The 25049-nt window shown below is 42.9% G+C and overlaps 1 protein-coding gene across 1 annotated transcript in view; it reads right to left on the minus strand.

Moving 5' to 3' along the window:
• ANTXR1 (anthrax toxin receptor 1) overlaps positions 1-24604 on the minus strand; it is a 257202-nt gene extending 232598 nt beyond the window's left edge. The window contains 1 exon segment of the mRNA XM_010845314.1: positions 24090-24604. Coding sequence (XP_010843616.1) covers positions 24090-24241 — 152 coding nt within the window. The 5' untranslated portion in view covers positions 24242-24604.
• Between the last annotated feature and the right edge of the window lie 445 nt (positions 24605-25049).

Raw genomic sequence — 25049 nt, forward strand, 5'->3', positions numbered from 1 at the left:
GAACATTTCATGCAAAGATGGGCTTGATAAAGGACAGAAATGGTATGGACCTAACAGAAGCAGAAGATATTAAGAAGAGATGGCAAGAATACACAGAAGAACTGTACAAAAAAGATCTTCACAACCCAGATAATCACGATGGTGTGATCACTGAGCTAGAGCCAGACATCCTGGAATGTGAAGTCAAGTGGGCCTTAGAAAGCATCACTACGAACAAAGCTAGTGGAGGTGATAGAATTCCAGTTGAGCTATTCCAAATCCTGAAAGATGATGCTGTGGAAGTGCTGCACTCAATATGCCAGCAAATTTGGAAAACTCAGCAGTGGCCACAGGACTGGAAAAGGTCTGTTTTCATTCCAATCCCAAAGAAAGGCAATGCCAAAGAATGCTCAAACTACCACACAATTGCACTCATCTCGCATGCTAGTAAAGAAATGCTCAAAATCTCCAAGCCAGGCTTCAGCAATATGTGAACCATGAACTTCCAGATGTCCAAGCTGGTTTTAGAAAAGGGAGAGGAACCAGAGATCAAATTGCCAACATCTGCTGGATCATCGAAAAAGCAAGAGAGTTCCAGAAAAACATCTATTTCTGCTTTATTGACTATGCCAAAGCCTTTGCCTGTGTGGATCACAGAAAACTGTGGAAAATTCTGAAAGAGATGGGAATACCAGACCACCTGATCTGCCTCTTGAGAAATTTGTATGCAGGTCAGGAAGCAACAGTTAGAACTGGACATGGAACAACAGACTGGTTCCAAATAGGAAAAGGAGTACGTCAAGGCTGTATATTGTCACCGTTGGGCTGCCGTCTATGGGGTCGCACAGAGTCGGACATGACTGAAGTGACTTAGCAGCAGCAGCAGCAGCAGAGTACATCATGAGAAACGCTGGACTGGAAGAAACACAAGCTGGAATCAAGATTGCCGGGAGAAATATCAATAACCTCAGATATGCAGATGACACCACCCTTATGGCAGAAAGTGAAAAGGAACTAAAAAGCCTCTTGATGAAGGTAAAGTGGAGAGTGAAAAAGTTGGCTTAAAGCTCAACATTCAGAAAACGAAGATCGTGGCATCCGGTCCCATCACTTCATGGGAAATAGATGGGGAAACAGTGCAAACAGTGTCAGACTTTATTTTTCTGGGCTCCAAAATCACTGCAGATGGTGACTGCAGCCATGAAATAAAAAGACGCTTACTCCTTGGAAGGAAGGTTATGACCAACCTAGATAGCATATTCAAAAGCAGAGACATTACTTTGCCAACAAATGTTCGTCTAGTCAAGGCTATGGTTTTTTCCTGTGGTCATGTATGGATGTGAGAGTTGGAGTGTGAAGAAGGCTGAGCGCCCAAGAATTGATGCTTTTGAACTGCGGTGTTGGAGAAGACTCTTGAGAGTCCCTTGGACTGCAAAGAGATCCAACCAGTCCATTCTGAAGGAGATCAGCCCTGGGATTTCTTTGGAAGGAATGATGCTAAAGCTGAAACTCCAGTACTTTGGCCACCTCATGCGAAGAGTTGACTCATTGGAAACAACTCTGTTGCTGGGAGGGATTGGGGGCCGGAGGAGAAGGGGACGACAGAGGATGAGATGGCTGGATGGCATCACTGACTCGATGGACGTGAGTCTGAGTGAACTCCAGGAGTTGGTGATGGACAGGGAGGCCTGGCGTGCTGCGATTCATGGGGTTGCAAAGAGTTGGACACAACTGAGCGACTGATCTAATCAATGGTAGATCCCTGACTTTAATGCAACTGGGAGTCTCCCAATAGCTCACCAGAAGAGCATATCCCAGCCCTAAACTTTTAAAGCTTTGAAAAGTTTTTCATTAGAATCCCAGCCATCCTCTTGGACATGTTTCAGTTGTATATTTAAAATCTCAAAGACTGGTTCTGATTCCCTTTCTTCAGCCAAAGGGTAGATGCTCTGGTCCTGGGGGTCTTAGCGAGGGTCTGGCAGATCTGGCTCAGTGCTGTGTATGTGCTTCAGATGAGCCACCACGTGACTATTAACCACAGTCTACTTAGAATTCTACAACTCTTTTCCACTAGAATCAAGAGATCTCCTTGAACACTGGTCATCTATGCCCACTTCTGAAATGCAATACTGTGTTTTGCAATGCTGTGTTATGACCCAGACAAGTATCATCTGAAATTTTGGTCAGTGAGGAGTAGGATAAGATACCTAATGACTGGAGAGGAATCCCCACAGTTCCTCCATCCCAGGTCTGATTTTCTCATCAGTAGAGAAGTCCTATAGTGAGGGAATTAAACTGGAAAGGGAGGTAAAGAGTTGAAGTAGGGACTTGAACTAGAGTTGGGGGTCTATTCTTGGCTGTCTACTAAAGAAGCAGGGGTCTCAAGTAAATCCTTTTTGTGTTAGCAGTTTTCTGTCCTCAAGAATTGAGCACAGATCATTTGTATTCCTTTACTTATTACAAATGGCACTAGTGGTAAAGAACCTGCCTGCCAATACAGGAGACATAAGAGACACGGGTTGGATCCCTGGGTTGGGAAGATTCCCTGGAGGAGGGATGGCAACCCACTTCAGTATTCCTGCCTGGAGAATCCCATGGACAGAGAAGCCTGGTGGGCTACAGTCCGTAGGGTCACGAAGAGTCAGACACAACTGAAGTGACAGCACATATATACACACTTATTACAAAGGATCACCCACTGTTAATTAATTCACATTTTCTTTTATCTTAAAATATTTCATTTGCACTATTCTTCTATCTGATTGACATGTAAAATTTAAAAAATGTTGGTATTCATCTTTGATTTCTAGATGCTAGATATAAGGAAAGATCCAAGAAATATTCTGGAGTGTTGAGAAAATTCTAAAGCCATCTGGAACACTTTCTTGCCAATGGGCAGGTGCTGTATTTTCTCAAGAAGAAAATAAAACAAGAGGTAAGGGGATATTGACAGGCTTGCTTCTCCCATCCCAACTCTACTAATAATATGTACTCACGATCATTCTTTACACAATTATATAAGCCTTGACCAAAATATATCCCCTTTGGGACACCCTTGAGATGTGCATAGCCGATTCCCTCCAACACTGAGGGTAAACATAATGTTCAAAGATTCTGGGAACAACATTGACTTTATTTTCTCTTTTGTTACATGGGACCCCAAAGGACCTCAGCTACTAAAGTGGCATAGGAATATAGGATTATGTAAGTCTGCACCTTGGAATCCTTCTAGTCCTCAGGACTGACCCTTCTTAACCCACATATGCATGCTCTGTGCTCCCCAAGATCAAATAATCACTTAGAGAAGGAAATAGTCCCATGGCAGCTCCTTATGGTTTTAGCATGGAGGTAAGCTTGTTGGGCATGCAGCTCATTTCTCTTTAACCCAAATCCCCAGGAGGAAGGGGCTTGCCTGCTTGGTGCCATGGTCCTTTCCCCTGCCTCACCACCACCCACTGGCTACAACTGGACTCCTAACTCTGAACTCTTAACTAGTTCATCCATGGAGGATCTCAAAACTACCCCCCTGAACCAGACTCCTGCCCTTCTGTCATGGGGAAAGATACACTGGGTTTTTTATTCTGTTTGGACTTTCTGTTAAAACATGCGTGTCTCTCCTGTACTTTGCCTTGTGAACTGATTTTCTCATTTGGAATCTAAACTAGTAGATACTCCCAGAATAATCAGCCCAAGATGGTGTGTCCATGTTCTAACATGGCTTCTTTTCAAGCTTGAGGACCCATGTGGACTTCTGGTCACAGCCAGAAGTAAGGTGTTGGTTGGGGAAGCTTCTCTCTACCCTACAGTATGTTAAATATCTCATTTATCATGCTAGACTGTTCAAGAATTACTGATGTTAACATCCCAGCTATGGGAGCCCTGATGTTCTCTTCAATAATGGCTCATCCAGCCATTGTTACCAAAGCCCCAGGGTAGAAACAAAAAGTCCTGCCTCAGTCAGTTCAGTCACCCAGTCGTTTATGACTCTTTGTGACCCCATGGACTGCAGCACACCAGGCCTACCTGTCCATCACCAACTCCCGGAGTTAACCCAAAGTCATGTCCATTGAGTTGGTGATGCCATCCAACCATCTCATCCCCTGACGTCCTCTTCTCCTCCTGCCTTCAATCCTTTCCAGCATCAGGGTTTTTTTTTTTTTCCAATGAGTCAGTTCTTTGTATCAGATGGCCAAAGTATTGGAGTTTCAGCTTCAGCATCAGTCCTTCCAATGAATATTCAGGACTGATTTCCTTTAGGATTGACTGGTTTGATCTTGCAGTCCATGGGACTCTCAAGAGTCTTCTCCAACACCACAGTTCAAAAGCATCAATTCTTCAGTGTTCAGCTTTCTCTATAGTCCAACTCTCACATCCATACATGACTACTGGAAAAACCATAGCTTTGACTAGACTGACCTTTGTTGGCAAAGTAATGTCTCTGCTTTTTAATATGCTGTCTAGATAGGTCCTAACTTTTCTTCCAAGGAGCAAGCGTCTTTTAACTTCATGGCTGTACTCACCATCTGCACTGATTTTGGAGCTCCCCCAAATAAATAAATAAATAAATAAAGTTTGTCACCCTTTCCATTTCTTCCCCATCTATTTGCCATGAAGTGATGGGACCAGATGCCATGATCTTAGTTTTCTGAATGTTGAGTTTTAAGCCAACTTGTTCACTCTCCTTTCACTTTCATCAAGAGGCTCTTTAAGGTTCCACTGAACTTGTGTGGATTGTTTTGTTTTTAGAATTGTTTTTAACACACAATTGCTGACAAACTATAGTCAAAGAGTTGAAATATCCATGTTTTAGATCCAAGTCAGTGGATGTGAAATGTCCCAGATATTTGCCTCAATTAAATTCTAACTCATGCAATTCTAGCCCCTGAAGATTTCCGTGAGCCCACTGGGTATCGAGATGCTGTAGAGAATTCAGGTCCCTTCTTAGGAGCTCATGCTTTGGCTCCACAAATATATATCTCAACAAAATTTGGAATTCAAGCAGCCTCCCAGGGAATTCTGCTTGAACACAGTCCTACAGAGTTCTTTGCTTGAAGATTCACTTACTATATCTGGATCCACTCAAAATCAGTCACCTCCTCTTCACATCACTTTCTGCTTGGCTTTCAGAAGGGTTCCCCAGACCACAAGGAGGCGAAGCCACTGGTCCCCTGAGAAGGTAATTGCTGGGAGCAGCTCCAGGGCTCCTTACTTATTTTTGTTTTTCTAGGCCCTCTCCAAGGTTTGGAGCCTGATAAGAAAGTCAATACATCTTGTGTATTCACTGTGTGTTTGCAGAGAGGGGTCTGCATGGAACTTGACCTGGTCCTCAGATTACTGCTCAGTTACTTTCAAGGATCTCATATGCAAAGAGTAACAGCAAAAGAAGAACCCTGGGTGTCATTCTGATTTGTTTCTGAAACACATTCTTTTGTGTTTATATGAGTTTCCAAACTTCCCTGTGGTTGAGCTCCTTTAAAAACACAAGCTCTTTCCATTAGCCACAGATACAACCAGTCAGAAAGAATTAAGTGGTCCAAATTGAGTTTAAATTGTCCTCTCCTTGGCATAAGGGTCAGAGCAAAATGAAAGGGAAATAAAGAGAGCTCACAGTTGGAAACATCACCCAGGAGTCTTTTAGTCCTGGAAGAGCATAGTCCCAGTAAGGATGGAAATTATAAAACTGTCAGGTCCTGCTTTTCTTCAGCCCCACCCAGTTGAAGTCATTCATGTCCTCAGTGACCTACCAGGTCCCCAGCTAATCCTGCAAGGCTAGGGCAACCTCAGGCCCACTGAGCAGAACAGGCAATTAATTCTGGCCCCGCATTCATCTGTATCCCCCTCCGACCCCCTACCCCACTCCACTTCTTCCTTGGCCCTTCTCTCCTTCCTCCTAGCCTTCCTGCACCCTACCTGGCTGGGGCCCAGATCTTCAGCTCTTGTCCTCTTCTGATTGGCTGGAGTCATGAACCAGCCTCCCTCTTGCTCTAAAAGCTGACAGCAACTCTTACCCTTCTCCAATGTCTTCAGTGCAGACCCAAGTCAAGCCACTGAACACTGTACCCACCCTGCTCCTATCTGTGTCTGGAGACCCCAGCCCCACTGTACTGACTTGTAAGGAATTTCCCTGTTAGTCCACCTCACTGAAGGCTATGACAGCAATGACTTTTATGCTGTGGAATGCAACCTATTAGTGATTTGGGAAATCAGTTTGGTGGGATGTTGCCAACAGTTAATAAAAATGAAATAGAATAGAAATATCAGAATATATTGTATACCATGACAGAAAGTCATGTTATGTAAAACTTTCAGTTAACTATGTGTAGGTATATAATGCACATATACTGTGTCAAGATGTAAACTAAACTGTGTTTTTCTTGTGAATGCTCAGGAAGATACTAGACCAAAATATGTAATCCTTTCACCTCCACTAATTTACCTTTCCAATACACACACACACACACAGAGCAAGAAAAGTCTAAAGATATTTCTGATATCACGTATTGGTACATTTGGTGCAAATTCAACACAGAATTGTTGTTAAAATTGTTGTTAACTGTTGTTAAGACAACAGTTTTAGTTGTCTGAAAGCAAGATGTGATAAATGAGCCTGAAAGGCCACCAGTCAAAGCCAGCAATGTGATCTGTGGATGAACACCAGGTGACCGTGACAAGACAAGGTATGGTACTATGGATGCCAGAAAAGTCAGAGGCACCCTTCACGTGCAAGCCATGAGGACACAATGAGCCCCCTTCAAGCACACAGCCATAGGACTGAGAGAACTGGGGTGGCTCTAAGTTGTGCCTGACTCTTTGCGACCCCAGAATCATGATCTTTTCCTGTGAGTTGGCTCTTTTACATCAAGTGACCAAAGTATTGGAGCTTCAGCTTCAGCATCAGTCCTTCCAGTGAATACTCAGGGTTGATTTCCTTTAGGATTGACTGATTTGTAAGCTAGATAAAAGTAAACTTCATTTTAGGGGGGCAGTATATGTGAATATAGTATGAGCAATTTTTTCTATGTGGCATAAAAAAATTTATACTTTTCCCTTTCTGTTTTGAGAATCCATTCTTTAACTTTTAAATTTTGCTGTACAATCTCATTGATAACATTACTGTGACATTAACTTTTCTGAGGCCATTACTTCTATTTCTTTTATATTATGTCTTTTTCATATCCTTTATTTACAAAAGTTTTCCATTTTGATGTCAATACTTTCAAGTGATATTTTTTTAATAAAGGTATATGGGTGGTATATATTTTGGATTTTTCTATGTCTGAGGAATTTTTTATGCCTTTGTATTACTTACCTCTGGTTTCATAATTTTAATGTCTGTATTCTTTCTGCTTGAGTTCTGGAAAAAGTTTCTTAAACTGTCTTTTGATGAGTTGAATTTATTTTTGTAATATTCTTTGTGGTGGTCATTTTTTCCAATGAATTTGAATACTCAGAAACAGCATATTTTCTCTCCAAAAGTTTCTTATTTTCAGCTGTTCCTTTCTCATAACAGACTGCTCTTATTAGTTGATGTAATATCATCTCCAAATTTAATGAAAATACTAATGAGACATATTTGCTTAAATGGTTTGGATGGTCATTGGAAGTTCTTTTATATAATCACTATTAAGTTCTTTAAAACCCTGATTCACTTTTTGAGTAATTTCTTAAAGAAAATTATCCCCACTCCCCCTTTTAGAAGAATCTGTATGTATTTGAAAATCTCTTTCTGTTTTCATGTAAATGACATCTTGACAGAACATTTTTGTTCATAACTTTATCCATTAAATTTTTCCAGCATTTAATGTTGCAGAACCTTTGTAGGTAACCTGTATCTTTTCCCATTCATAAAATTCTTCTTCTGCTTTTGAAATTAAACATTCTTACCAGGAAATGTTTAAGTACAAATCTCTTTTAATTAATTTTGATTATTACTTGATGAGTTGAAATCTACATTTTCAGGTTTTTGTTTTTTAATCAGGGAAGTTCTATCAAATTGTCGAGTGCTTCTTCTGGATTATTCTTTAGCAATGCAAATTATCTGGTATACTGGATATCTATTTTTGTCATTCATTATTTATCATCTTCTCTCTCATCATCTTTGTGTAACTCATTTCCTATTCAACTTAAAAGAACTTCTCAAACATTCCTTCATCCTTCATTTTCTGCATTGTCAGTTCTTTACTGCTTCTCAGGTGGCTTTATGACTTTACATTTTTCCGTATTATTTTATATTTCCTCAACTGTTTTAGGTCCCTTTTCTTTTCCTTTCATATTTTATCACCTAACAAAGTTCTTATTTTATTTAATGTCACTGAAATCATAAAACATATGGTGCTAAAACTGACTTCTTTTGCTGTTGAAAATTCTTTCCATAGACATGTTCTTCCACCTCAGGAATTTTGTTACATCATTTATTTTCAGTTGTTAAAATCTTGTAAGCCCTATTTTCATCTTTCAATGTGGGAAGGTATAACTGGGTCTCATATTTGCCATATATATGGCAATGTCTGGAACTTGCAAACTTCTCTAAAAACTAAATCTGGGGAACAAATATCGTATGATGTTGCTTATATATGGATTCTAAAAAATAAAAAAGGTACAAAAGAACTTATTTATAAAATGGAAGTAGAGTCATGGATGTAAAAAACAAACTTCTGGTTACCAGGGATAAGGGAGGGGAGGGATAAATTTGGAGACTGGGATTGACATACACACGCTTATATATAAGATAGTTAATAAGAACTTGCTGTATAGCACAGGGAACTCTACTCAATACTCTGTAATGGGCTACATGGGAAAATAATCTTAAAAAAAAAAAAAAGAGTGGCTATATGTATATGTATAAATGGTTCACTTTGTTGTACACCTGAAACCAGCACAACATTGCAAATCAACTATACTCCAATGAAAAAAAAATTTTTTTTTAAGAAAAGAACTTAGTTTGGGGGAAGGGAGTTGGCCTTAATAGCTAAAGTAAGCTTATGTTATTGTTCCATCAATTAGGGGAGAGTAGGGAATGGAATAATTCTTCATCGTTTTTCACAAAGGAATCTCATCCTTGCAAAGTTAGTGTGTTTGTTTTGGACAGGGCCATATCAGTTCCAGCTTGCCATATGTTGGGCTTTTGGACCTGATGTCTACTCCAAGTTCACACTGCTGTATCTGACCTCATTCCTGATCCCTACTGCATCCACATAATCAAAGACAGGACTGCCATTTCCCTGGAGGCCCAGGATATGTGGGGAGGACTCAGCAATGCTGGAGGGAGTCACTGTCATGAAGATGCCCGGTGTTCGTGCGCTCTCTCTTTTGTGGCTTCGTTTCCCCTCTACTGTCCCGCACAGATGCCTCTGGGTGATACTGATGCCGCAGGGTAGCAGGGCTCTGTGGAGGTGGCCTCTGTTCTTCTGATGTCACAGTCTTTCCTTCAGACTCACTTCCAGATTTGGGATTGTTCTTGAGGCTCCTCCAGAACCCTCCTCTACATGTTTTTCTAACTTGGCAACAGGATTGAAAGCAGACCCGGCTGGACCTCCTGCAAACTCAGCTCACCTGCTTTGTTCCTAGTGGAATTTCTTACGAGGGTGTTGGAGGTCAGTGTGGCTGTCCTCCACGCAGGTGGCGGACACGCAGGCGTCCTGCATGGACCTGACGCAGGCTTCCCTGGATGCCTTCTGAAGACTTTCAGGGGATGAAACAGTTTTAGATGATGGTCGGGAAGGCAGTAAGAAGCTAACTGTCTGTGTTCAGCTTCTTTTTCAGAAGTCATCAACAAACTTTCTTTCCTTTCTCATCTCAAACTAAGCCCCTGAGTTCATTCAACCTTAATTTCTGCATTTATGAGGTCCTGAAGCAACATTTCCAAAAGTCACCAATGCCTTCAGCATAGGACCTTTCTCGGTTCTTTCTTGCTGGATATATTTGCAGTATATATAAATAAAAAAGATATGTATTGATGCAGCAAAATGATTTTTGAATGCCTGGTAGGTCCTTTAGAATCTAGAAGATTAATTACAGAACAACATGCACTAAGTACTTACTAGGCAGCTGGCATTGTGCTGAGCACTTTACATTCATTGCCATTTAATAATGTGGTGGTTTAGTTCCTCAGTCATATCTGACACTTTTGATGCCCAATGGACCGTAGCCCGCCAGGCTCCTCTGTTCATGGGATTTCCCAGACAAGAATACTGGAGTGGGTTGCTATTTCCTTCTCCAGGTGTTCTTCCTGACCCAGAGATCAAACCCGTGTCTCCTGCATTGCAGGTGGATTCGTTACCAACTGAGCCACCAGAGAAGCCATTTATTTAATAATAGCTAGCACTTAATGAGCACTTCCTGTGTGTGGGCAGCATTCTGCTCTGAGCACAACCCTACGTGATAATACTATTAGGTCCCTTTTCACAGATGAGGAAACCTAGTTCACAAAGAGAATAAGTAACTCATTCAAGGGCACACTAGTGAGTGGTAGGGTTGGGATAAGGACCCTAGAGTCCATGCTCTTAGTCCAAACACTACTCTCCTCCAGTCTTTCCAGTGTTTAAGCCTGTACTCCTAACACCTGTGCAACACTGCCTCCCCATGGAGGGAGGAAGCATACGATTACAATTCGTAGTGTTAGGCTGCTAAGTTAGCGAGAAGTACTGCAGAAGTTCCACACATTTTTATGAGAATTTGGGAATGGGGATGCCAGGGCAAGGTTAAAATTGGTGTACTTGAGTGGAATCAGAAGTGCCAAACTGATTGCCCATTTTAATGGAATAAGGTGTATCAGAGGATTCACCTGTTCGGCCTTCAATCCTCTTGTGTTCCTTTGATAGTGTCTTTTATGACAGTCAATAATCAGGATGACCATATAATTTAAAATCCAAACTGAAACACTTTCAAGAGTAAACTAGGAAGCCACTAATAATTATACTGGGACAAGCACAGGCGAGGAATGAACTGGAATGTACCATCCATTTACTTATGGTTAGATTATGGCTGTCCAATGGCATTTTGTACTTCCTTTGACCTTATATTGCTTATTATTGTGACTGGAGTGTAGTTGAGTTAGGATATTTCTTTTTTTTTTAATTTTCTATATAGTTTCCATAAACTTGATATTTGCATTATCTTTTATGGTGGCTCAGATGGTAAAGAATCTGCCTGCAATGTGTGAGACCCAGGTTCAAATCCCTGGGCCGGGAAGATCCCCTGGAGAAGGGCATGGCAACCCACTCCAGTATTCTTGCCTGGAGAATTTCATAGACAGAGGAGTCTGGTGGGCTACAGTCCATGGAGTCGCAAAGAATAGGACAAAACTGAGTTCCCTTGGACTGCAAGGAGATCCAACCAGTCCATTCTGAAGGAGATCAGCCCTGGGATTTCTTTGGAAGGGCTGATGCTAAAGCTGAAACTCCAGTACTTTGGCCACCTCATGCGAAGAGTTGACTCATTGGAAAAGACTCTGATGCTGGGAGGCATTGGGGGCAGGAGGAGAAGGGGACGACAGAGGATGAGATGGCTGGATGGCATCACTGACTTGATGGACGTGAGTCTGAGTGAACTCTGGGAGTTGGTAATGGACAGGGAGGCCTGGCATGCTGCGATTCATGGGGTCGCAAAGAGTCGGACACGACTGAGCAACTGAACTGAACTGAACTGAGTGACTAACACAACATTTTATGTAAATAATGATGGTTAAGATTCTGATCATAATCCTTTTGCCAAAAGGTGTTGGCGAAGTCCTGTTCTAGGTGATTCCTACAGGAATGAGCTGTATATGGTTAAGCAGCAGGGTATGAGGAAAAGAAGATAAGGCCACTGAATGAGACCTCAGAGGACAAACACCAAGGGTTATTCTTCTCCATGTCTTGATAATGGACCCCTCTGCTGCTTATTATGTGATATGAGCTGTTACAGGGTTGAGAGACTCTGAATAAAGAACAAATGTAGAATGAAGATGATATGTAAAGAGATGACTATTTTCAATTTTTCTGTACCACTGTGAGCCCACAGCTAGTGACGGGAAGGGAAGAAATGCCAGTATCATCTCAAAAGTTATGAGGGTATCACCTATACAAATATGGAAATGGTGATGAGGTCACTAAAGCTAAAGGCAAGAAAGAGCATGGGGTTAGTTCAGGGAACTGCACACCAACAGTTTTGTTGGAAATTGCAAGGGTGTTGGGTGTGGTAAGAGATGAAACTAAGGGCAACACATAGTAATCAGAACAAAAAAGCTTTAGAATCCCTTGCTAAGGAGTTCACATTTTATACTGAAAGAACTTGGGGAGTATTTAGAAGTTGAAGGAGTGGGGGAGATGAAAAGATCAACTTGGTACCAATGTCAAGACTATAGAGTAGTGTGTACATGCTCAGGTGTGTCGACTCTTAGGAACCTCATGAACTGTAATCTGCCAGGCTCCCCTGTCCACAGAATTTTCTGGGTAAGAATATTGGAATGAGTTGACATTTCCTACTCCAGGGAATCTTCCTGACCCAGGGATCCAATCCATGTCTCCTACATCTCCTGCATTGTCAGGCGGATTCTTACCACTGAGCCACCTGCAAAGCCCCAGGGGGAAAGGTTAAAAAAAAAGAGGAGGTAAAGAGACCAATTTAGAGAACATTTCCATGAACTGGGTGGGAAATGGCCTGAACTAAGGTAATGACAGGGCTTCACTGGTGGCCCAGATGGTAAAGAATCCGCCTGCAATGCAGGAGACCTGGGTTCGATCCCTGGGTTGGGAAGACCCCTGGAGGAGGGCATGGCAACTGACTCCAGTATTCTTGCCTGAAGAATCCCCATGGATAGAGCAGCCTGGCACGCTACAATTCATGGGGTTGCAAAGAGTTGGACACGACTGAGCAACTAAGCACAGCACAGCAAGGAGATGACAAAGCAGAGATGTGGGAGCAGACACTGCCAGGCTTAGGAGTATAAGAGGATTCATCCCAGCCTTTTGGCTTACGTGGTTAGATCTATGGGTGATGCTGCCCCCAAGACTAGGAACAGAGATGATGATTTTAGGGGGAAAACATCTAGTTCGTCACCCCTCCACTGAAATTCTCTCTCTCCTGGCCTCAGTGGTAACAGTTCTTAGTTGTTTCTCTTCTAACTGTTCTGGCGAATTCTTCTCACCTCTAGTTAATGGAGTTTTCTTCTTTGGCCCAGACATTCCTTTTGGCAATTCCTCGAGGTTGGACCCTGGCCATCTTCCTCATTTAACACCACCTCTCCTTGACATTTTTTAACCCTGATATTATCTTGATATTATCTCCATATTATTTATTATCATATCCATATTTTCATCTACTACTCTTGGGCTGACAACTCTCAAGTCTTTTTTTTTTTTTCCCCAGTTACAGGGTATAAATCCAACTGCCTACTCAATACCTTCACCCAAATGTCCTACGTGTTCAGACTCAACATGTCCACACCAAACTCCTCTTTTCTTCTGAAACCTACTCCTTCCCCTCATAGCTCTTTCTTCTCACTCACTCACAGCCAACTGCTCATCAAGTCCTGGTACTCCACCCTACAAAGTCACTCAATTTCATTTGTTCTTTTTTTCCCATTCCCCCAACATAATCCCGTAACCTACTGTTGATATGAAAAATCCTGCTCTTCCCAGATTCTTTTTCTGTCACCCTCACTGTCATGCTTACATCACAAAGAGTATGTGTCATTTCACCTTCTTGTGTTGCTCCTTGGGCATCGATGTTTTTTTCTTTACTTTGTCACCTGGAAAAACCCTGCCTGAGGTTCAAGTCCTGGATCCGGTTACCTTCTCTAGAAAATCTCCTAAACCTCTCTAATCTCAATCAAAATTCATTATTTCACCAACTCTGTTTCCCTAGCCCTTTGTCTCTTCTGCTAAACTGTGAAATCCTTTAGAGCCAGGAACATGTCATAGGCATTTTGTAATCTGATACATTTAGCAAAGTTTGATAAATACTGAATGGAACTGATGTACTCCTTACCCTAGACAGGAAGTCCAATTTATAATCTAAGGAGATGTCTTTTGTTAGAAGAACACATCCATTTCCTCTAGGGGTAATTACCACCATTACCACCACCAGCATCACTGTCATCACCACGACCACCACCACGACTGCTACATCATCAATAAGACTATAATCATTATCACCTCTACCATCATCATCAATACCATCATCACCATCACCACCACCAATACCATCATCAGTAATACCACCACCAATACCATCATCACCACCACCACCATCACATCATCAATAATATCATTATCTTGATCACACTACCATCACCATCAATACCATCACTGTCACCATCACCACCACCATCACATCATCACTATCATCATCACTATCACCACTGCAATCACCATCAATACCATCTTCACCATCACTGTCGCCCCCTCCACCATCATCCCCATCACCACTGCAATCGCCATCAACACCATCTTCACCATCACTGTCGCCCCCTCCACCATCATCCCCATCACCACCACTGTACTGTCACCACCATCACCACCACCATTATCATCATCTAGGACACTCACATACCAAATGCTTCATTAAGGGTTTTAATTGAATATTATTTAATCTTCAGGATACTTCTGTGAGGCAGTAGTTTTAATACCTGTTTTATTAATGAGAAGACTGAGGTTCGGAAAGGCTAAAAAATCTGTTCAAGTCATACAACTTAGTAAAAGGTTGAGCTGGTATCTAAAGCCAGAAATGCCTGATTCCAAAGTCAGCTTTCTTAACCTCTGTGATTAGTCCAGTTCATGCCCCTGAGGAACTGGGGTATGTTTCCTGCCTGGAATCTTGACAGAAAGGGAACAAAGGATTGTCCTAGCAAACACTACGGCCTCCATGTGTATGCACACACGCAGGACCTGCCAACACAGCAGGGCAAAGCATGGCTTATTTGTGACCTTGGCTCTTCCTTCGCTATATCATGTTGAGCCTTCCATACCACCATCTAAAGTAAGAACTCTGCTTGGCATTCAGTTATCAGGTGTCTGCTTCCTTAGCCACATCCGCATGAGAGAGGAACAAGGCCATCACTATAGGACAGCTTTTCTGGTCTTTCTGTTCACTCTCATGATTTATTGTGGGAGGGAAAGAACCACATCACAATCACTTGGGAAATTTTCCAAAAGATACAAGCCTGCCCTTGACCCTTAAGGTTCTGATCTGGTCCCTAGTTGAGAACCACTGGTTGAGCACATTCATTTCCAAGGTCAGCAGTTTCCACTGGCCCTCTGGTTCCTCCTGTAGATAAATGCTCTTCCTCATCAGATGTAGTCCTACGATGCCTAAAATCAGTATCACTGGCATGCCTTGCTCTACCTGCTTTCTTTCAGTCAGGAGTTCTCAACCAGGGTGGTACCACCTCAAGGAAGGCATTTAGGGATATATGTAGAGGTATTTATTTATTGAGTGTCACAATGACTAGAAGCTCACGGCATTTACAAAGGAATGATCAGAAATGCTAAGCATCCTACAGTCCCTCTCAGTGAAGAACTGTCCACTGAAAATGGCAATGACACCTTCACTGAGAAACACATTTGGTTGGAACCCAGATACTCTTGATTCAAGGTCGGAATTAGCCTCTGCAACACACAGCATCCTCTGAGCCTGGCTGCCTCAGTGTTCCAGGGGCTGCTCTCCCCTGGTGTACAGGGGTGCCAAGTCGCTTCCGTTGCAGCCAACACTCTGCGACCCTACGGACTGTAGCCCACAGACTATTCTGTCCATGGGATTCTCCAGGCAAGAATGCTAGAGTCAGTTGCCTTATCTCTTCCAGGGGATAGTCCCGACCCAGGGATCGAACCCTTGTCTCAGGCATCTCCTGTATTGGTAGATGGGTTCTTTACCACCAGCACCACCTGGGCATCCCGCTCTCCCCTCACAGCTTTTCAAATTCCCTCATAGTCCACAAACTATGAACAAAGGGATTCTGAGCTTCTGAATACATTCATGTAATACTTAGCTATCAGGGAAACATGTCTCATCTTCATTTCTACTTTCTATTTAGTCTAATTTAATCCCGTGCCCACTGCACTGAATTTTTCATGTAAAGAATGGGAGCAATGGGCAAGGAAGGAAAAGAACAAGAGGCCATCACTGCCACACAGGCGGATTTGAACTGTCGTGTCTGACTGTAATTCCAGGTTGATGAACATATCTAAGACATGGATCAACACTGACCCTGGACCAGAAGTCTTATCCTTATATCCTCTCCCAGGGACTACTCCTTTCTTGCTTACTCAGGCAAAAGTAGTGTATAGTTAAAGATTTATAGTAAAGACTTTTCATGCCCACCCATATCTGGCTTTCCTCTCCCTTTAGAAAAACAGGAGGATGGTATTTTTCCACACCCTATTTGTTGGTTTGGTGGTGATGGCAGTGGGCCTTCCAGGTGGCTCAGTGGGTAAAGAATCCACCTGCAATGCAGGAGATGCAGGAGACATGGGTTTGATCCCTGGACTGGGAAGATCCCCTGGAGGAGGGCATGGCAACCCACTCCAGTATTTTTGCCTGGAGAATCCCATGGACAGAGGAGCCTGGTGCACCATGGTCCACAGGGTCCCAAAAAGTAGGACACGACTGAAGCTACTTGGCACGCACACCTGCGTGTGTGGTGATGGTAGTGGTAGTATTGATGGTGCAATGGTGGTGGTGATGTTGAGTAGTCACGTGACTAGTTCTGACCAGTGGGTTGTGAGTGAAGGATGCATGTCATTTCACATGTCTACAGAGTTGAATTTCCCTTTCCCATCAGATTCAATCTGGACAAATCATTAATTTATTGGCAGTGCTCCAGCCAGAGACTCTCCAGCATTTCCTTCCTTTGCAGCAATGATGGTAAAAGCCAGTATTGAGGAATTTGCACCAGTCTAGCTTCCAGGATAGCACCCTGAGCAGAGCCCCTGTTGCCCCTCACCAGATGTGTAGCAGAGACAGAAATTACAAAGATTTATACCTTTGCTGTTTTGTGTCACTGTGATTTGGGGGATTTTTTGTTACCATGGCATACCATAAACTGCACTGACTGAGTCAATGTTCTCCTGCATGCTTAGATTCTTTTCATCTCTGTGCATAGATCGTGAGTCAGAGATGCCTGGATTTGAGGCTGATTTCACCACTTACAATGACCTTGGCTAACCTTGCTAAACCTCAGTTTCCTCATGTGTCAAATAGTGATCATGGCCTTATGTGGTTATAAAGGAGATAACTAAATGGGATCATACAGGCAAAATGTTTACACAATGCGTGGCAGGTAACATGGACTCAGTACACTTACTTATTTCTTCTCCTTTTTGATCTAAAATTGACTTTACCTGCGTGCATGGTAAGTCACTTTATTCGTGTCCAACTCTTTGCGAGCCTATGGACCGTAGCCCGCCAGACTCCTCTGTCCATGGGGATTCTCCAGGCAAAAATACTGCAGTGGGTTGCCATTCCCTTCTCTGGGGGAATCTTCCTAACCAGGGATCGAACCTGTGTCTCTTATGTCTCCTGCGTTGGCAGACATGTTCTTTACCACTAGCACCACCCGGGAAGCCCAACCTAACCTGCCCCCCGCCCCAAATCCTCATTAGAGCCTTTAGCTTTGCCTGCCTGGAGTCCTTCTAATGTCCTCCTACCTAAAAAGCAAATAGCTTTGGACTGCTTGCTGTTTTCTTCCATTCCTTGCAGCCTCCAGGACAGGACAGTGTTGACAACAGGTATTGTCACCTGTACTTTTACTGGAGCACACACTTGTGATCAGACTTGAGAACAAATCTATGCCAAATGAATGAAAGAATCAGCTCTTCCAGACGGAAGAAATCTAATCACTATTTTCAGTACAAACGTGGTATGTCTGGGAAACGCATCAGGAAATAGCCAAATACCCACTTGGTCTTTTGTTGCCCAGTAATCACTGCAAGAGGCAAAATACAGTCTCTGGACATCATATCAAAAATAGACACATGTTCTAAATTCAGTTCAGTCGCTCAGTTGTGTCCAACTCTTTGCGACCCCATGAACCACAGCACACCAGGCCTCCCTGTCCATCACCAACTCCAGGAGTCCACCCAAACCCATGTCCATTGAGTCAGTGATGCCATCCAACCATCTCACCCTCTGTCATCCCCTTCTTCTCCTGCCCTCAATCTTTCCCAACATCAGGGTCTTTTCAAATGAGTCAGGTTTTCGCATCAGGTGGCCAAAATGTTGGAGTTTCAGCTTCAACATCAGTCCTTCCAATCAACACCCAGGCCTGATTTCCTTTAGGATGGGCAAATCCTATTTGCATTTGTGTGACAGCCAAGTCTCACTAAGGGATGCCAGAGTTTGCTCCTGGACTGTTGGGAGTCCTACAGGATTTGAAGATAATTGCAGGTTATCTCAGGATGGGTGCCTTCCTCCAGCACTCCTGGATTCTATTCTCAGCTTGACACTGAGTTTTACCAGGTCTCCACAGATAGAGGTAATTACTTGGCAGGCCCAGACAGAAGCACAAAATAAAACAAAAGAGTTCTGCCCTATTTATTTTGAACCATAAGCCAACCTTCCAATTTGCAAGCAGTTCTACCAACTGTTACCTGACCTGATAAGACCTCTCCAAAACTACAATTCTTTCAATTAAGGAAGAATAATGAAAAACCATCAAATCCATCTTGATATCAAAAAGAAGACATCCCAAGGCCCTGAAAAGCTTTTTTCCCTGATGCTTCTCAGAATTATTACTGTATCATTTTCAAGGTACCTTCTAATGAACTCTGTCTTCCTTATTCAGAGTCAAGTTTGCATTTTCATTACTGGAAGTCTTCTTCCAAAGCACTTCTGAAAACAAGCTACATCTGTGAGTTTTAACATGTCTACAGAGTTGAATTTCCCCTTTCCACTGGATTAAATGTGAACAAATTATTAATTTATCAGATCTTTAAGGGCATTATAATCAGAGGTCCTTAGAGTCCTGCTACCCATCAGGTAATCCCCAGACCTCTGGAACATCTCCATGGGCTGCAGAGGGTTGGAGACCCTGAAACTTTCAATCAATTTAGAACTGCTTTAACAGCAGAGCAGTAGCTCCTCAATTAAGTAACCTTAGTTGCCTTATGCACCATCATTTCCTGAAACTCTGATGCAGGGATTTTTAATTCCTGGAATCTACCCAGTCGTATTGCCATGTGCTTCTCATTATGACCCAACTGCACAGGGCAATGATGAGTGGAAAGAGCTGGGCTGAGAGTCAGGAGCAGACAGCATCCCAGCTTTGTCATTATCTAATCCTAGGTCCTTCCACAGGTCACTTAATCCAGTGGGTTGACCAAGGTTGAACAGTTTTCTCATCAGTAAATTAGACACTAGTGCGTTTGCCCTAGCAACCAAGCAAGGTTTTCTCTGGGGCACTTGTGAGACGGTGTAAGTTTTAGGAGACTTTCGTTTTGACTCTAAAGATTTCTTTTGTAAGTTAGTAGCTGGGAATCCAGAACATGGTGTGGTTCCCAGTTTACTGTTATAAAAATCCATTTAATGACTGTGTCTCTGAAGTGTAACACATAGGAAGGGTTCTACAGAGCATCACCACATGTGACCACCCAATTTTGGATGCTGGGGTTGGACTTGCATGAGTGGCAAGACAGGGTCCCTTTGTATGGGGAAAAGAGGAAGAGAAAATTGGTGCTGAACAGAAAAGACGTCGTGGAGGGAGGAGCTGGGGAGTTCTAATGGGGAAGGAGCCCACACAGTGAGCCTGTAGAGGGTCTTTGCAAATGTAAGGATTTGTTGGGTGACAGGCTGTGGCTTTAGGAAACCCTGTAGGTCAACTATTCAAGGCTTACTGCCATCCTCCAGCTCACTATCTCCTCCACTTCTCCTGCCCCACCCCACTCAACCATTCTATTTTTGAAATCTGTAGGGCACACATGAATATAGCCAGCACTTCCCCAGACTCACGATGGAGAGTCCATTTTTTCCACTTAAGTGACTAACAGCTCTCTATAAAACAGACCAATATGTGATATATAAATATCTAGTGTAATAACAGAAGAGCCCTGCAAGAGAGGAAAGGTCCACGCATGTCCATGGGTTGGCCAACTGGGTGCACTAATCTTAGAGGGCCCTCTGGGAGATTTAAGGTGGCTAGCTGCTCCTTGACTGTTTTCCTCTGGATAAAGTCCTTCCAAATCTGACTTTTCAAATCCCTGATTGAATTCCCAGCAGTCTACTTTTCCTGACTGTAACCAGAAAAGCATGCTTGAATGAACATAAAATTCCATCATATAAAGCCTTGTGAAGCCCAGTCCATCAGCTCCGTGGCCAAAGCCGCTAATAATGCCCTATTGTGTTACTGTGGTAGTCTAGGTTATCATTATGAAGTCTTTGCTTCTGGTTGAGAAAACATGACGTTCCATTAAATGTATAATCTGGGTTTCTTCCAAGCCAGAGGTGCATTCTGCTTAAAGCTGAAATGAGCTGAGGTTTAATGTCACAGAAAAGAAGAGAACCATTCGCTGGGAAAAAAGGGAGTTGAGGGGTGGGGAGAAGAATGGTGAATCTACTGCCTTGTGAGCCACTGGTTTCAGCCTCTACAGTGTCTTGTCCGCCAGAGGATCTGAGAAGCCCAAGGAAAAAAAACTCATCAGCACTCTTTCCCTTTGCAAGCTGTAGTGTTTGGGTGCTGGACAGCACTTTCTGGGGAGGTACTTTCTAGGACAAAAGACCATGTCTTTAGGAACCAGCTGGGGGACTGTTTGCTATCACTGGCTTGTGGCCCATCCCCCAGCTTTGGGTTCCACAATCCCATAAATCAGCTCGAATCGAGATGGCAAACTGGAATTGCATACGCTTATCATACCAAGTTCTAGCAACTTTCTCATTCAGCACAAAAATGTCCCTCTCTTCAAGCAATAAGACAACTAAAAGAAGTCAGAGGAGTCCACCTCCATGTAAAGGTAGGTACCTGTAAAGGTCTCCCCACCATTTTTTTCCCAGAGCATTTTTGGGTCCTCAACATTGCCAAGGACCCTATGGTGTATTTAGAAATGTACTCCAGGATTAGACATGAAAGCAAATCCTCTATAACTGTGAGGGGCTTGGAGTTCAGCACTCTGGTTAAGAGAGTCCCCTCACACTTGAAGTGACTTTTTAAAAACTCAAAATAACTTATTTTTGTTGAATATGAAAGTACTATACATTCATTGTAGAAAAATTTGAAGATTCAGAAAAGTGTAAAAAAAGAATTTTAAAATTCTACTTTCTACAGACAAATACTATTACATATTGGGTAAATAAAGACACACATGTGTTTAGCATTTTTTACAAAGGTAGAAACATAGCGTATAATGTTTGGTAATTGTATTTTCCCTTAAGAGTATATTATGTGCACTGTGTTTCTCCTAAAAATATCTTACATGCATGTATAACATGTGTACTCAATATCATGCATATACCACGTCTAACTTATTAAAGCCTCTGTTGTTGGACATTCAGATAATTTTCAGCTTCATTATCATAAACAGCACAGCCACGAACATATAGGCACTCTTTTCTGACTATCTTGGAGTTTTCCTTTGATACATGTTGCCATGCTATCTTCTTGTCTATGCTATTCAAAATAATAGACACATATGGCTACTGAAATTTATATTAAACTTAAATAAAATAGAAAGTTCATTTCCTCAGTCCCACTGGACACATTTCAGGAGTCCATACCCACATATGGCTAGTGGCTACCGTACTGGAAAGCACAAAAAGAGAGTATTTCCATCATCACAGAAAGTTTTACTGGAGAGCACAAACCTAGAAAGACCAAACCAAATTTATATTTTCCTTATAAGATATGACAATGGCCCTCATTCCCACAAGTTAGCCAATGCTGAATATTACAATTCTTTAAAAATCTTTGCCAACGTAATAAATATTACATCTTGTTTGATTTTCCCATTTCTTTGCTAGGGAACTTGAACTTTTTTGTTTATTACCTTTCATATTTTTTTGTGATTTATTCATATAGTAAGCCTGTTTTCTACTGAGATGATCTTTTAAAAACTGCTTATTACATTTTAAGGTTACTCTATAGAGGCGAATTTATGTTGCAAAAGTTTTTGTAACTTGTTATCTTTTATTTGTGGCATTTTTTTTGCTTATAGACATGTCAGATTTTAATATATGTAAATCTTTTTGCAGTTTTCTTTATTGTTGCTACTCTGTTTTTAAAGCTCCAAAGTTAAGATTACAGTAATACTCATTAAGTTTTCTTCTAATTCTTTCAATACTTCATTTTTCAATTAAATGTTTAACATTAAAATCTTTAATTCCCTTGGAATTTATCTTGGTGGTGGTGGTGGGGGTAAAGAGTAAATCTAAACTTCTTCTTTTCCTATGGACCAACCATTTGTTCAAGAACCATTTTTTAAAAAGCCATCCTGTGTTTTATTAATTTGCCTCACAGTACATTTTAATATTTGGAGATATAAGTATTCATTATTCTTTTTCCAAAATGTTTTAGCTCTTAATACTTGTTTTTTTTTTTTTTCTCTAAGATAAACCTAGAATCATTTTGCTAAATTCCTCTCACCAACAAAATTCTTTCAGAACTCTGATTTTAAAGTTTAATTCAATCTATAAGGTAATTTGGAAAGAGTTTGATAAATCTGCAATGTGGAGTTGTTCCATTCCAGGACATGGTGATTCTGTCCATTTTCAAGCTTCCTGTATGTTCTTCTGAACTGGCTTTAAAAAAAAAAAAAAAAGGCAAAATGATGGGCATCTGTGTTTTCAGATGGTCTGAATCTGTGAGCTGGTGATCCCAGCCGCTAGAAGTAACAAAAGAAATTCCATTTCTTAGCACTGGAGTATATTTTCAGTATCCACCTTCTCATAAATCTGCAGGAAAGAGATCTCCCTTTTCATCCAAAGAATCTGGAGTTCAAAACAGCCTTTACGGAAAAAAACCAAACTCCAGGGGCAACTGCAAAGCACATTTGGTGTCTAGCTGGCCAGCTTGCTTTGCAGGACTCTTTTTCCAACTCGCAAATACTTTCCAGTCTGTGAAACTCATGTCCCCTCCACTGTACCAGCAAGCGTCCCGTCCTGGCAGCGGGGCGCTCACACGACGCTAGTGAGCACTGATCTTCGCTGAGGGGCTTTTTATTGTTAAAGCTGCTTTTTAGTTGATAGCAGGCAACTTCCTTGAATGACTGTGGCTTGGCAAGTCTACGGGGGATTGGGCAGAGTTCAGTTCTCCCTTGAACAGTCCTGAAGCCTCATCCATTTTTGCAAGAAAACCAGGGCTCCTGCACTTCCCTGGTAGCCCACCAGTCAAATCGCCAAGAACTTGACTTCGCCTGCATCGGGGTTTCTCAAGCCCAGAGGAGAAATATACCCGCAGGGGACTTTTGGCAATGTCTGGAGACATTTTTTGCCTGTCACCACGGAGAGACTAGTGGGGGTTGGGGAGTGGGGTGGGGGACGTTATGGAGCGGGTAGTACCAGCATCTACAGGGTAGCGGCCAGGGATGCTCAACATTCTACAACTCACAAAACATCCTACAACTCACAAGACGTCCCCACAACAAAGAACTCCCTAGCCTCAAACTTAGTGAAGTGGAGAAATTCGCCTTATATTTCCACGAAGTGCCCAGTCTGCCTACATTCTATGATGAGGAACCAGGGAAAAGGAATATGTAGGGCAGAGTTTTTAAACAAGAGACGATTGGCTTTTAAAAGCCCACGCCGCTTACTTTAGACGTGCCTGAACGTTGTTCTACCTCTCCTAAGTCAGCTTTTCTCACCAAGGATTCTAAAGCAAATGGAAAAGGTTCACAGAGAGGTAGTAGGTCAACAGCATCTTTACACTCCCATCCTCAAACTCAGGCGCCTCGGTCGCCGGAAAGCAAGGCAGAGAAGAAACTGTCTGGAGAACAAGCAGCGACGCCTGCCCGTCCTGCTCCTGCAGCCGGGAAGGATGGGGACGCGCGCTCGGTCCACAAAGGCGCAGAGCTGGGGCCAGCGCCACCTCCCGCGGCCCCTCTGGGTCCCTGGAGATGCGCGCCTGTCCCAAAGCCACCCTGCCAAGGAGCCCAGCCCGGGTAGAAAGCATCATCAGCTTAGCCTAGGGTGGAACAACTCACGGCACTTACTTGTCCAGAATGAAGTACAGGTCAAATCCCCCGTAGCAGGCTGGACCCCCTTCCTCCCTGCGTCCCCCTTGCCCGGCGCAGATGAGCACAAAAGTGGCCAAAGAGAGACACTTGAAGCCAATGCCCAGGGCTTTCTGCTCCACGGTGGCCATGACCTGCAGCCCAAGGGAGAGGGTATGGTCCTCTCCTCCCCACGCTCCTCGAACTCGCCGGGACCCTCAGGGGCGCGCCATCCGAGGGGCCCTCCTCTCGGGCCCTTTATTCCCCCTCGCTCTCCCGAAAAACTCCCCGGAAGCAATTGTCTGGAGGAGTTCAAGGTTTTCCTTCTGGTTTCCGCTACGATTCTGTTTCTAGGTTTCGGGTTTCAAGAATCCCAATACTGTAGTCCGCTTTTTTTTAAAGGGGCTGCTCCTGACTCGGGCCGGCGGGCCGCTCGGGAGGCAGCGCTGAGGTTTTGCAACTGAAGCAGTTCCGTCCTGACGGTTCTTTGTCCCAGATTTTAAATATTTTGGGGTGGGTTTTCAAATTGTTCTTGGTTGGGGGAGTGCTTACTCTTTTCTCCCTCCTTTCAACCCCCCCGCCCCTTTCATATTTTGATGAGGAAAGAAAGTTCAAAGGGTGCCACCTTGTGGCCAAGGACGGCGAAAGCACTCTTGCGCGTTCTAGGGAGCCTGGCTGTGCACGTTTCTTATTCCTTCTTTTTTTCTCACGCATCTTTTCTTTCATTCTCCATTTTTAGTTCTTCCTCACTCGCTAGCCTTTTTATCCTTGTTCTTTCTTTTCCTGTTCTACGTCCGCTGATAAGGTCCATGTAAGCAATTGGTGAGAACTTACTCCAAGCACCACGGCTCTGACCCCAGGCTAGGACCTTTGCAAACAAGATGCTGGACAAACGAGCAGAGAAGAACGGGCCTTTGTTATCTGAATTACCCAAGTGACCTTACTGTACACTTACCGCAG

Source organism: Bison bison, unplaced genomic scaffold, assembly GCF_000754665.1.
Source record: "Bison bison bison isolate TAMUID 2011002044 unplaced genomic scaffold, Bison_UMD1.0 scf7180017864215, whole genome shotgun sequence".
NCBI classification, from domain to species: Eukaryota; Metazoa; Chordata; class Mammalia; order Artiodactyla; family Bovidae; genus Bison; species Bison bison.